The sequence below is a fragment of the Sylvia atricapilla genome, chromosome 9 (genome assembly GCF_009819655.1).
Source record: "Sylvia atricapilla isolate bSylAtr1 chromosome 9, bSylAtr1.pri, whole genome shotgun sequence".
NCBI lineage: Eukaryota > Metazoa > Chordata > Aves > Passeriformes > Sylviidae > Sylvia > Sylvia atricapilla.
The window spans coordinates 22,468,622-22,483,378 of record NC_089148.1 but is presented as its reverse complement, the minus strand read 5'-3'; the positions used below and the strand labels follow the sequence as shown (position 1 = coordinate 22,483,378).

At 39.4% G+C, this 14,757-nt stretch overlaps 1 protein-coding gene across 1 annotated transcript in view; it reads left to right on the top strand.

The window, feature by feature from the left end:
* Positions 1–14,298, top strand: part of DPYD (dihydropyrimidine dehydrogenase) — a 335,518-nt gene extending 321,220 nt beyond the window's left edge. The window contains exons 21-23 of the mRNA XM_066325254.1: positions 754–897; positions 10,137–10,277; positions 12,888–14,298. Coding sequence (XP_066181351.1) covers positions 754–897; positions 10,137–10,277; positions 12,888–13,058 — 456 coding nt within the window. The 3' untranslated portion in view covers positions 13,059–14,298. The remainder of the gene's footprint in view (positions 1–753; positions 898–10,136; positions 10,278–12,887) is intronic.
* The last annotated feature ends 459 nt before the right edge of the window (positions 14,299–14,757 follow it).

The following is a 14,757-nucleotide window of genomic DNA, read 5'->3' as shown; positions in this document are numbered from 1 at the left end:
TTTATTTTTTTTTTTTTAGGAAGATGAGTGTTTTAGGAAATCTGATCCAGCTCTTTCATGTTCATGGGTGAGACATGAGTTCTTGCAATTCACTGAAGTCTTCCTCTGGAGTTTGCTTAATTGGGTGCAAGGACTAAATGCTGCAGAAAAGATTGCAAGTGAGACATAGAGGAAAATTAGGAGATTATAATGTGTTTCAGTTCATTTGGTGTTTGTTAGCCTTACTTTGACAGGCCAAAACAGCCTTCTGTTATCACATGCCAAATACATGTTTGTAAGCTTTAAAAATATGTATTGATTTATTCAGATATTGATACAAATAATCCAAAATACTGGTTGAACCCTTCTATGTAAACTGATAATTTTATGATACCTTTCCACATAGTATAAAATGAAACAGAAATAAAACTATGCATTTGAATTATTTAACATGATACATTTTTATATATAAGCAGGAATGCAGTGGGGAAATAATAGACTGTTGGATGCTGACCTGCAATTCAGCTGTTTTTCTGCTGTGAGATATTAATATTTTAATATTCAGTATATATTTCCAAGTCAGATCCCAATGTTCATATTTGATTTTTATTCACTTCTCACTCTGGTGCAGTCTTACTGATTTCAATTTCAGCTTCCTGAATAAGAAGCAAGTTGCAGTCAGCATGGACTTGAGGTCTCACCCTTGGGATCAGACTCATCTTTTTATTACACCCGCTTACTAAGTATAATCCTGTTTACTGATTTTTGTTTCAGAAACTGCCCAGTTTTGGGCCTTACCTGGAGCAACGCAAAAAGATAATAGCTGAGAACAAGATTAAACTTAAGGCACAGAACATGGCTGCTGAGCTTCCTGAGAAAAACCACTTCGTTCCGAAGAAGCCCATTCCAGCAATCAAGGTAACAAAAAATACATGCATAAGGAGTGATAGGCAGTTGACATGCACAGTCATTTCTAGCAGTTTGAGTTGGTTATTACTGCTTTTAAGCTTGTTAGAGGGCATCAAAGACAACTCTTTATGCAGACTTTCTAGCTTTTAACCAAAATCGATGGGAAATGATTTGTGATGCACATGTGTAGGTATTTCCCTAATGTCATTTTTCAGAATGAAGTTATTCAGGCAATGGAACAGTAGTTGCAGATCAAGCAGGCATAATGCCTTGAAGAACAAAGCAGAACCGTTTGGAATTTCTTTCAGTTTGAATGCTACAGTATGAGCTGTTTTGCATGATAGCTTTTGATTACTTGCACTGTGCTAAATGCCTCCATCCCTCATGTAGGATCGATGGCAAAGGCTGGTGTTCAGTACATATAAAAGCTGTGTCATAGGTTTAGAGATTGAACTTTTAAAGCTGGAGAATGTTTGTCTAAGTAGCTGATCCACCATCTACAATGAGTAAATGTCAAGGTAAAAATAAAGCCTGTGACCCTTATCTACTGCATAATCCATACATTGAAGCTTTTCCCTTCCCTTAGGTAATCAATAAATATCAATAAAATGAAACGGCATGAGCTAATTATTCTAAGCATTCACTTTAGAGCTTACTTAAACTTCAAGTCTGAATAGGAAAAGTAAATTTTTTAAAATCAGGATTCTCATGTAGACCATTTATAAAGCAATATGAAAATTATATCTGTTGACCTTGTTGACTGTCTTCTTCATATAGGGGAGAATATCAGCTATCTCCATGGTCAGAGATTTAAGAATTCTTGAAGAAATTAGGTCATGCATAAAACAGCACATGAGCTGTGGCTCAGGAAACCACATAATTCCCAAGAGAATTCTGCAGTTTACTGATACATCCAGTATTCCAAGCTAGCTGGTAGGATGGCAGAACCATCGTACTAGGTAGGATGGCAGAACCAGACAAGGAGAAATTTTGAATTATCTTCCTGTTTAAGTTAATTAGTTTGCCACTTCTGTAGACCTCTCTCAGTTTTTGGAATGCTTATTTTTGTTTATACCATGCTTTTGAAAATCCCTCCCCTCCTCTTGTGCTGAGGTTCCCTTCTACATAAATATACAAAAAATTCCAAAGAACAGCAATCTACTTTCTTTCTCACTATGATGAGCATTTTCAAAGCCTGTTTGACCTCAGAGGTTTCATGGTTCTGTTTCCTTGCAGGGAGAATATTGATGTAGGGAAAAAGAGAAAGAAGAAGCAACAGCCAATAACTGCATTTTCAATGAGATGGCTTGCTTCTGAAAACAGCAGAAAACCAAAAAACTGATAACCATCCAAAAGCAAATAAATTGAATGAAGGGAAAAATTTAGCAAGAGGGAAAAACAGACATGAAGACTAGGGAAAAAAAAAAAAAAAAAAAACCAAACCAAAAACATTAAAAAATTGAAGTCAATCATTTATCATGCCTAACTCCACGTAGAAAAGCAAAAAAAGAGCCAAGTACTAGGAGATAGACTAAAAAGAAGAAAAGAGAGCCCACTGCAGGGAATAGGAAAATGAATTCCCCCAAACAGAAGCATTTGTTTACACAGATATTGAATACTTCTGAGTGGTGTCTCAAGAGTTTCTCAGCCAGAGAAATCAGGGTGTCATCTTCCTCACCCCTTTGGTTAAATGTGAACGAAGCCATTAGAAGAAGACAGGCATTCCCAAAGCTGACTCCTGGCAGTCTCTCAGTGTGACCATCTCTTTCCAAGGGAATGTTCTCACTGTCCTGACAAAACCAGCAGTCAGAGGTGTTGCACTGCACTTGCATGGTAAGGTTTGATAGAGGTGGGGCTGCAGGGGTGGCTTCTGTGAGAAGCTGCTGGAAGCTCCCCAGGGCCTGACAGAGCCACTGGCAGCAGCTGCAGGACAGACCCACCATTGCCACGGCCAAGCCCATTGGCAGTGGCAGTGGCAGTGGCAGCAGCACCTGTGGGATAATGTATTTTAAAAGGAAGAAAGAACCAGCAACTGCAGGCACAGAGAGGAGTGAGAATATGGCCTCTTCAGGGGTCTACTTGACAGAGGACCATGAAATAAAGCCCTGGAGGAAAGAGAAGCCCCAGCAAGCTGGTAATGTTCATAAATCACCTCTGCCAAGCTCAGGAGTGATGCATTCCAACAAAGAGGAAGTCAGGGAAAAATTCCCAGAGGCCTGCAGAGATGTTCAGGAGCTCCTGGACAAAGTCAGACACAACAAGGAAGCTCTGAGAGAGTGACCGAGATGATTAAACAGCAGGAGTACCTTTCCTTTGTAGGCAGACTGAGAGACTTGTGGTTGTTCAACCTGAAAAAGAGAAGGCTCTGGGCGCACTCTAGACCTCATTCCTGTACCTAAAGAAGAGATAGGTGCCCTTGAAAGAGCTATGGCCCCCGCATTGGCTGGTTGTACTTTTGCTACAAATTTCCTGATGCCTCTCTAAAATTTCCTCATCTAATTGGCTACAGTCTAATTGGCTGTTGGGTTGGTGATATGTAAATTCCAACACTTATATAAATTCCACATACTGTCAAATTGCCATTTATTTGTCAATTTGAAACCCCTCTGTGATTATCCAAAATCTTTTCCCATGATTTTTCACTTTATTTTCTCTATTTTTCAATATTAATTGAAACTGCCTGTTTTGATATTTGGCAGAATTGTTTATTCTTTTCTCACTTGTCTGTAATATTAGAAATTGTTCTCTATGTGAGTGCGTGCCCTGGATCTTTTCTTTTCAGTTGCAGTTTTGTACAGCTTCCACAGATGTATTTGCCTACCTCAGGTTGCCTCCTTATTGCTTTAATTTCTTTCCTTCTATGTTCCTGTGTTTTTCTTCCTAATAATTTAGTTCTTTGTCCTTCGGGGCCTATACCACAATATTCAGTCACTGTTTATCTGCTTATTTTATTTTCTACTTTTATTATTCCAGAAGCCTTGCTATAGAAATTGTTTGGTAGTTCAAACATTCTGGCATAGCTCTCTTAGCTAGGGCATGACATGCTGTTCCACCTGCTGGAAAAATATCCACAAAATACGTTTGAAATATTTCTCACCCTTGTTTGTACAGATACATTTACTTGGGCTTTTGCACATACTTGCACATGCAAGTCTTTTTTTGCTGAGGTGTAAGCACCCATGTAAAAGCCAGCACTGCAGGAGGCATTAGCAACATGTAGTCCAATGCTGTGCTAAGTCTTTAAAAACCTCTTGAGAGGTGAGGAATATTGAAGTAAGGACAGCTCTATTTTACTTTAGCTATTTTGTACTGTTTAGATTTTTCCAGGCATGTATCTGTGTGTTTAACATGAGTCGTTTTACCTTGTGCTTGCCTACCTGGAAAAGACCATACTGTAATCTTCATCATAAATGTGGAGATGTTGCATGTTTCAGGTGGAACTATGCATGTGTCTCCCCTAAATTATGGGACTCTAGGGCTGCTTCTTCCAAGCTTATACTCCAACATCAATCACAGAAATAATCTCCCTTGCGATAGCCCATAATGCTCTTCTCTTCTCTTCTCTTCTCTTCTCTTCTCTTCTCTTCTCTTCTCTTCTCTTCTCTTCTCTTCTCTTCTCTTCTCTTCTCTTCTCTTCTCTTCTCTTCTCTTCTCTTCTCTTCTCTTCTCTTCTCTTCTCTTCTCTTCTCTTCTCTTCTCTTCTCTCACAGTGACTCAGAGAATATTCTCATTATATATAGTGGCTAGGTAAATTTTAATCTCTAGACATGGGGAGAAATCCTAGAAATCCAAAATTCCTCCTTCCTTCCCCACTCTAACTGTGGTAAAAGGACTGCCTCAACTGGCTCAGCAATATAATAAAATAGAAAAAAATTATTTCACTTGGAAGGGACCAACAATGACCATCTAGTCCAACTGGCTGACCACTTCAGGACTGGCCAAAAGATAAAGCATGTTGTTAAGGGCATTTGTCCAAATGCCTCTTAAACACTGACAGGTTTTGACCACCTTTCTAGGAAACCTGTTCCAGTGCATGACCAACCTCTCGGTAAAGAAATGCTTCCTAATGTCCAGTGTGAACCTCCCCCAGAACAGCTTTGACATTCCTACATGTCCTGTCATGGAATACCAGGGAGAAGAGATCATCAGTGTTCTCTCTTCATTTCCCCCACTCAGGAAGCTGTAGAGAGCAAACTACAAACTAGACCAGCCCAAAGTTCTGTGCTGCTCCTCACAGAACATTCCATCCCTTTCCCTGGCTTTGTTGTTGCTGGAGAAGTACCTTCCCGTTGTTCTGAAGGGCCCAGAGCTGCAGGCAGCCTGGTGGGGCCACGTGAGACTGTGGCAGTGCCTCACACAGTGGGATGGTCACCTCTTTGGGCCAGCTGTGGGGTGTTTGCTGCACCCCAGGACAGGGTTTTGCCCTCTGGGCTGTCCGGGCACAATGCTGACCCACAACCAGCACCTCCAGATCCCTTCCTGCAGAGCTGCTCTGGTTATATTTCTGCCTGGTGTTACTCCATCCTAAGTGCAGAATCTGGCATTTGGACTTGTTAAATTTCATCCCATTAATCATTTCCCAGTGCTCCAGGGCACTGTGCTTCTGTTGGTAAAACTGGAATGACTGAGTATTCCACATCATGGCTGATTAATTAGAACAACAGTACTACAGTAGTTATGGGGGCTAGTTTGTTTGCCTCTGATCAGGACAGTTCCATGAGCTGTCAGTGGTGTCTCCTACCCTGTTTTCTCTTGCAGCTTTCTTTAATCTAGAATGTATCTGTTGGCAAGATTAGAAAAAGTTACTTACTTTGATAAGCTGCTTGTCGAACTGCATTTTTTCACTGTGATAGTACCTGTTAATCTAGTTTTATAAAATACCTACAAGTTCCTTGGATTGTAATTTAGCTTAAATGAAAACATGTATCAAGTCTAAAGTCTTCTTGTTCAAAGCTTTTCCTGAAACACACTTAAGCACATTGAACAGCATCATGGCTAAACCAGAAAACTGAGACACTTTGTTCTGCTAACACTTTATCTTTTCTGAACACTGTTGTATTCCATCCCTTTATTTTTTGCTCTGTTTAGCCACTTCATGGGTAGTTAATTTCAGAGCTCTCTTGTGCCATAAGCCTCTGTCAGAGGCCTTGTCAAACATTAGAACTACTGGGGATTTGGTTTTTTAAGAGTTTTTTTATTAATTTATTACTTCGCAGTTTTCATAAAGAATTGTGATCAATACAAGAAGCATAATTTTCATTATAGAAACCATATTGAATTATGTTGCAAAGGCTCATTTAAGTGGACAGCACTCACAGGCATACAGTGTGATTTTTGGGGATTGTCCTATGCACAGCCAGTAATTGGACTTGATGTGGGTCCCTTCCAACTCGGCATATTGTATGGTATGGTATGATTGTATGATTTGAATTATTTCCTAAGGCCCACTTTAGTTAGTACTGGAGCTTTATACTGAAAACAAGGGTTAGAGGTCTCTAAATCCCAGAGTAGCTTTAGTAGCCTTTTATAAGTATTGGCAAAGTGTCTGTAATCTTTCAGGAAAAGTTAGTTTTACGTATTTTTGTAACTACTTTACTGTAAATTGACCTTGGTGATGTACCCTCAAATTCTGGTGACTTTTTATTCCATAGTTTTATTTCTGCTATTTCTTCTTTTCATCTCTTGCTCTCTGACCGTACCTCACCTTTATTGCTGGAAAAGATCAGGTGGAAAGCAGGTACCTCCCTAATGTGTGTTCCCTTTGAGTTGGTGTATGACATGCAGTACCTGCACCGTGCATGGCTTTCTAATGAGAGGCCTGGGATGTTCATCATCTCTAGAACACAGTGTCTTTTATAAAAGCATCTGCATGAAGATGGACACAGCAGGTCTACAAGGACCAGAGCTGAACCATGAATTGTATTTACAAATACAGGTTTACTAATATGATGACTATGAAAAGCTAATCATCATAAAATGGTTGAAACATTAAAATGCACCTATTGTAGAATTCCAAAACTAATACCCTGCTGCAAAGATCTTCTCCTTGTGTATACTCAAGCCCACGTCTGCTTAGCTTAGTGACAAAGAGAATTTTTCTTCTGTATTCATTAGTAACATAAAGCTAATGGATTCTGCTCTGATTCTCTCCATAGCAACTGAATTCCCTGACAGTTCCAGTTGCAGGACTACATTCCTTTCCCAGTTCTTTTCAGTATGGTTATGTTGAGGAGGACAGCACCACAGTAATCAAAAAGAGTGCTCTAGGTCCCTGCTGTCACAAAGGTGCAGCTTAGGACCAAATTTAACTTCCATTTTGGGTTTGTTTGTTTTGTTTTGTTTTGATTTTTTTTAAATTGCTGCTGGTAATCCATAAGCCAGAAAGAACACAGCTTGACTTTCAGAACCTGGCTTCTTTTTGCAGGTCTGGCAGTTGGAAAAAAAAAAAAAAAAAATCTGTGAATGATGCAAATTTGATCCAGAGGCCCCTGAGACATACCAAGTTTGGAATCCCATAGTGCCATTTCAGACAGTTGCTTTTTGGAGTAAAACTACTTTAAACAGTGAAAGCTGAATATTTCTTGCTGCACTGTTTATTTTGTTCCAAGCATTTGTGATATGATGAAAACAAGAAGCTCTGAGATGCTGTAAAAGACTGCACCTGCAGAACATCTTTTAAGTACCATTGCTTTTTTAGCCAATAATATCTTGAAACTTTGCAAATGAATAAATTTACAGTCTTTGCTTGAGAGAAAGAAGTGATTAAAAGACACAACAGCAATGAGTGTAAATGAGCAGTAAATCATTGACACAGTCTTTTGAAATCACTTTCAGGCCTCTAAAGTGCCATCATCCTCCCTGTTTGGGATTCTAAGTCCCCAAAAGTGTATTTTTGTGAGCTGTGAGAAGTGAAACTTGGTTAAAAATGCAGAAATCACAATGCCTTATGCATTGTTTATGTTATTCCCTTTGTAAATTTGTAGCTGGAAAATCAATTTTGATAATGTTGTTTCAAGCAACCATTTCCTGAGCTATCTAATGCCACCCTAAACCTTGGACTGTCTCCCCCATCTCCTCCAGCTGTTTCCCTGGAAGGACATTAACCACCTCACTCCTTTCCCATTTAAAAAGCCTTCTCTCATTTTCAGCTTGGAATTTATTCATGGCTGGCTTACAATCGTGTGTTCTTGTGCCAACATTGTCATTTAATTTAACTTTTTCCTCTCTGATGTATATATCTAGAGAGAGACATTATATTCCTGCTCTGCCATCATCTTCCTAGGCTAAACACCTTGTAAGGTTCCTTTTGTCTTCTCTCATTAGCAAGACAATCCATTCCATGGTTATTTGAGTAGTACATGTCTGCAAATCACTTGAGCTCTGTGGGTTTTGTTAACATCCAAACAATAGTGTGAATCCAGAACCTCCATAAGAAAATTACCCATGCTTTTTAAACATATGGGTTTTTTAGACTGCAAAGCTCTTCACTATCAGTAATCTCCCCCTGTTGATATTTTTGCAACATGGGCAGGCAGTGTAAAAGCTACTTAATTGTATATTGTGCAAGTTTTACATCATTTTTTTAAATTCTTGAGCACACAGCTCATCACTTTTGGGTGACATGCATTTGTGGCAATGGAATGTTGGGGGCTGTATACACACAAGAGAGGCTCACACTTAGTGTTGCTGGGGCCAGTAGATCACACAGATGTGTATTTCGAAACCTGTAGCAGGTTCAAAAGACAAGAGAGTTGAAATAAGCTGGAGATGAAGTCTACCACTACAGTATTTCAGCTGACACAGCAAACTGTAGACACCTGAAAACTCCTGTAAATCCAATAAATCCATGAATGTTTCTGAGTAAGAACTGGAAATTAAAAGATGGGAATGTAAGCAGTACCTAGATCACATTTGACTTAGTTACCATAGTTCATCAGTGGAGTCACAGTAAAGGGCTTCGTGTTCCAGTCTTGTTCTAGTAAAAAGCATTTGCTGAAACACTTTCATAGTAGTTAACTGACCTTTTACAGTAGTTTAAGCAAACAGATTTTACTTCAAATTTGCAGTGATTTTGGACTGTGCACAAAATCAGCTTGCACAGCTCAAGTGATGAGTGTTAACTCATTAAGCTGTGATAACTTGCTCACATTCATCTGTCCATGCTCATCGTGCTGCCTATAGCCATGTGCCATAGCTGTTTTATGCTGAAAGAGCATTAATGTTCTCTGCATGTTGCTGAGAAGAACTGGAAGGCTTTTAGCATTGAATGAATGCAACCAAGGTATTTCACGTGGCAGCAGCTGTGGGGTTTGGCAGAGAGAAAACATTTGAGTGTTTCTGGAACAAGGAAACAGTACAATATGGCAGTCTTTCTTCCTGGGCATAGGATTTGGTTGAATTTTCTACCTAAACAGTCACTAGGAGCAACTTCATAGATCTTAATAATGCATCCAGTGAATAGAGAAATTTGTCTCTTTGCATAAAGATACTATTGTACAAGTGCTGACGATGAGGTAGACCTCATTTTCCCAGAAAGTAGTGCTGGGTTTGCACGTTCTTAGCAGACTAGGAAGACAAGGTTGGACTAATTTCTGCATTTAATTTATGTATTAGAGCTTTCCTTTTTGGTGTATGCTGTGCTGACATACACCTTTTGCAGCACTGATGTGTAAGGTGGATGCAGCAAATTCCTACCTGTGAAGTTAAGAGATCTTGCGGGATTAGACCCAAAGCTTACTTCTGTATAGTATTTGTAATAAATAAATACTTTGATAAATCATATCATATGTGCATCTTCCTAAAGAGAGAAGGGCTGTTATTGTTCTCTCTCATTTTTTTTCCTTGCTGTGAGTTCTTAAATCTGTGCTAGTGAGAAATAACCAAAGATGATGTGATTGTAGCATGTCACTCCTGTTTATATTCCATTTTGTTCCTTAAAGTTTCACCTAATTGTGACAAAACAACAGCACATGCAAAATTGAGTACTAAATGTGTAACCTACTTGTAGAACGTGTTTGTACACAATGTATCCTTCTAGTACTGCCTACATTCAAAATGTACCTCTATGGAAAATTCTTTTTTATTTTATATGAAAGCCAGCCTCTTGGAAATGTATAAGAAAAATCCTAAATGTCATCAGAATGCATGACCAAATCTTCCATCTTAAAGTAATAGAGAGCACTCCAGTGCAGCTGTAGAGACTGACTAGGTATCTTATAAATGAGTCAATAACTTTTTTTCCCCCCCAGGATGTAATTGGAAAAGCACTGCAGTATATTGGAACATATGGTGATCTGTGCAACACAGAGCAAGTTGTGGCTCTGATTGACGAGGAAATGTGTATCAACTGTGGCAAATGCTACATGACCTGTAATGATTCTGGCTACCAGGTAAGAGCACAGCTGTAATTAGCAGAAAAGCATGATGAGTTATCTTTCTGCTGCTGGGAAGAAAGAATTCACCTTCTGTTAATGACCAGGTGGTAAAAACAGATGCCTAAAATGTTGAATTTAAAGCCCATCATGCTCCCAGGCTCTGGCTCAGAAGCCATGCTGGAACACAGCTGGTCCTGGGCTGCACAGACCACACCACTGTCACAGGGCCCTGACTGCAACTGAGGTTCTTTTTTAGAGGAAGAAAAAGAAGGAACCCCAAGTTGAATGGCAGTAAATGTAGTTCTGATGGTTTTCAGGTAGAAAGGGAAGAACACATCCCTTCCCACGAAGGTGATGTGGAGAGACATGGGCTGGTCTTACTGCCAAATGCTTTTTTAAGAAACCCAGTTCTTGTTCCCTTAGAGTAACCAAACAAATTCAAGTTTCAGGCAGATGCGGTTTTGTTTTGATCTTGATTGAGTTACAAATTCTTTCTCCAGGATAACTGCCAGGGTTTTAAAACAGCAGGTTGAAGCTTGCAGAAATCATTGTGACCAGAAAATGACCCGATTTTGAGCTGAGGCTTCTGTCTGCAGCAAAGTATTTTTCTGCTCAATACAGTAGCAAGTTGAATGAAATGTATCAGCATGTCTAGGTGTCATTCCATGCCGTGTCCACTGGAGCTGATGGACTGATCTGCAGTAAAAAAGGAGGACTCATTTTCTTTAAGAAAATCAAAATATGGTCAAGCATAACTTCCATAGAATCCAATATGCAGCAAATAATTTCTACATTGATGTTTACATGCATCTTAGTCTGAGAAGAGCTTGTCAAAACCAAATACTTTAATTGAACACCACGTGTCCTCTGGATACCATGAGGTTTTGTTCATCTTTAATTCAGTCTAACCAATAATAGGTCTGATGACTTAAACTACATAGTCACAAAAAGAAGTCTTCCATTGCAAATCAACTGCATTTGAAACAAGTATGTCAGAGCAAAGGTTTTTTCCACTGATAGAAGAAAATTAATGGTGTATTTATACCAAAATAGATTACTACAGTAGCCTTTTAACTGTCTAAATTTCTTCTTTGCATTGCAGTCTTCATCTTTCTCCTTACATCAGATTTCTCAGGAGAATTAAATTTTCCTATAACCCTTAGGGAGCAAGAGATTGGGTTTAAACATTTTTTTTTCTGTAACTGGAAAAAAAAATCAGCACCAAAAGAACCAAAGTTTAAACCCCCAGAAGGTTTTCTAAGCATGAAAGAAAAATGCCTTTTCCTTATTTAATTAAGGAAATTGAAAAGAAATTAATTGAACAGAATTGCAAAGAATTTTTAATTGCAAATAAATCAACAACTCCCCTCACCTTCAAAGCAGCATCTGCTTTATGCTTCCCTTTTTTCAGAAATATCCATGCTGCTCTACACAGCTGTCACCTTGTATGACTCCAAGAGAAAAGCTTTCCTTAATTTAAAGTCAGCACTGTAGTCCTGACTTCCTCTCCCTCTTTGAACTCCCTTTCAAGATGTGCATTGTTGTTAGGGAGAGAAAAAGAAAGAAAGGAGTCCTTAAATACTCACGAGCCAGAGCTCTCTTTGTGCTCAAGCTAAAGTAAAACTCAGACATCCAGGGCAGTTACTGCAGACTTTGTGCCCTTGCTGGTTGCTACAGCAACTTCTGTGCCTTCCTAGTACTGAAACCCCAAAACCCACAGATCTGCCTTAGGAGCCAACCTGCAGCAGCACCAGTACTTCCCATCACCTCTCTGCCTCCCCTAGATGCTGACAGTGGTCAGGTAGATTTGCTAAGGCACTGCTTTTTTGCCAGAGTTAACTTTCAGGCCTGATTTTCCCTCCTAAACTCTTCAAAGTGGATATTCAGTATTTCTGGTGCTTTTAAATTTTTTTTACTGTTCTGGTCTTGCTTTTTAGGTATTGACACTTTGCGGTGGCGTGATGCCTTTGTTTTTGCTTTTAATTGCCATTTCCTTATAAACAGGAGCTTATATCATCGAGACTGCAACTGTTATTTCACATTCAAATACACTTATCACCCTAATTGGTAATGAGGATTCACTGCATGGAATGTGAGAACTAAAGCAAGCTCTGCCTGCCCCAAACTCTGATATTCCTTTCAGATATTTGCAAAGGAAAATAATCACAATGAGCTGTGTTTTTCTCTGCTGTCTGTTAAATTTGACTGTTTATGCTGTGCTGAAAGTAAAAGTCAAAATAATGCCTTGTGATGGGCATTGTGCTGAAGCTGTACAGGTGTGTAAACTAATAACCCCAGCACATTGCTATCTTAGGAAATATTTCCATCAAGGGGAAATACCCTCTGGGAGTTTAAATATAGTGGAACAAACTCCTCCTTTTGTAACCAGTGCTTGTGGCCTGTGAGCTTTTGCCGAGGTGTAATTTTGGCCCACCTCTCTAATTCCGGTGTCTGGAGAGGGTTTTGTTTTTCATTCCCTGCCAGTGGAACAGTTGCTATAGCTGCAGTGCAGAATCACACCAAGATGTCTCCAAGTGCCGTAGCACAGGAAATGCAGACACTAGAACGGGAGCACTTCTGACCTTTCCTGTGCGTGACATCAATAATGTTTGTTGCTGGTTGCAGGCGATCCAGTTTGATCCCGAAACCCACCTGCCCACGGTTACTGACAGCTGCACGGGCTGCACCCTGTGCCTCAGCGTGTGCCCTGTCATCGACTGCATCCGCATGGTTTCCAGGACAACCCCCTACCAGCCCAAGCGTGGGCTGCCCCTGGCCGTGAACCCCTCGCGCTGAGCGCCCGGCCCCGCCGCCGAGGGGAGCTTCACACTTGCCTGATGCAATTGATTTGCTTTCTAATTAGTCCTTGCAAATCTGCTCCTATAAAAAATGTAATACGGATAGCCGTTACAATCAACGCTGCTTTCCAATTACTGGTTTTGCAACAATTAAGTTTTGAAATTACAGAAAGGTGGTCGTGGCTGTCAGTTGTCCACTATTTGAAGTGTAACCTTCTTCTTACCAGTCACGCTGTGATTTCAAAACTTCTCTATGGACTCTTTAATCTCTGTGTATTTTCTGGCTGGAAATATAATTAAGAAAGCATTTTTAATGAACTACAAATCAATGTACAAGCTAACTGTTTTCAAGGAGAGCATTTTGTAATTAAACATTACATTTAGTTTTAAAAGAGTTTCTTAGAAGATGTAATTAACTGCATAGCATTCAAACAAAGCGATGTGGCTTCTATTTTTCTATAGAAATGAAAGGGAGTTTAAAATAGGATTTAAAAACTGGATTAATCGCTTTCAACTACTACAACATATGGTAGTGTATTTTTATAATCCTTTCTAATTCTTTTTCACACCAGTCACTTTATAGAATAAATTTGCTTTGCACTGACACATGTTGGACTCTTCAGATTTGTGTGTTGCATGGGTGGTTTGATCATTACTTTCCCCCCCTCAGTGAACACTTGTAACATCTCTGCAAACAGTTAAAATGGCTTATTAGGAAGTCCAGGTTGCATTTCAAGATTCTGAGAAGCAACATTTTTTGCTCCAAGCCCATCCTCTAAATAACTTTTTAATTGTGCCAGTTAATGTTCCAGAATGTACACGTTTCAGGTCAGAGATCTGATTGCGTGCAAACCGACCACACATCCTGCAGGCTGTGTTTGCCTAACGCAGACACACAGAGCAAACTGGCAAGGTGATTTTCCCCAGTGCTGTGTATAGTTCTAGCAGCTTCACAGCCAAAAATAAATACAGATTCATCTGTCTTACTAAACAATATCTCAATTTTAATCCATTTTTCACTCACAGTAGGAACTTTCTAATATGAACATATTGCTGTCTGCTTTACTCCACTTAAGAATATAAAGCCTTTAGTTTCATAACAATAATAAATGATCTATCAGTTCAATCTCTTATGCCATATATTGTGAGCAGCAAAAGCTTTGATTAAAAAGATACCCTGGCTTTTGTTTCTTGATTTATGAATTGAACACTGAATTATAAATAAATGTTGCAACCAACTTGGGTTTGTTTGTGATTTTTCCTTTTGCATTTACTAAACAGAATTTCTTTGTAGAGCCTTGTCAGTTGGTGTTTCATGATCTCTAAGATTCACTCCAGGAACCATTAATGAGTTAATTCACATGTACTTTATTCCATTGATTGCCTACATTGCAGAATGTATCATGCTCTTTGCCCCTCTCTGGCACCTCTTTGTCTGCCTTTGACATGCCTTCCTTTTTGTTTCCTTCCCCACACACACGGGCTGCACACATTTGTAAATTTGAACATTTTCATTTCATTTAGTGTCCTTGCTCCACCAACACTGTTTTGCTGGGTCTTTGGGCTTGCTTCGCAGGCTCAAGTCCAGTGTCTCCACTAATAGTTTTCTCTTCATATTTTAATTTTCCTGTTTATCATTGGGAATTTTCAGACTCAGATGAAACAGGAACAGACAGTCATACTGCTTTGAAAATATT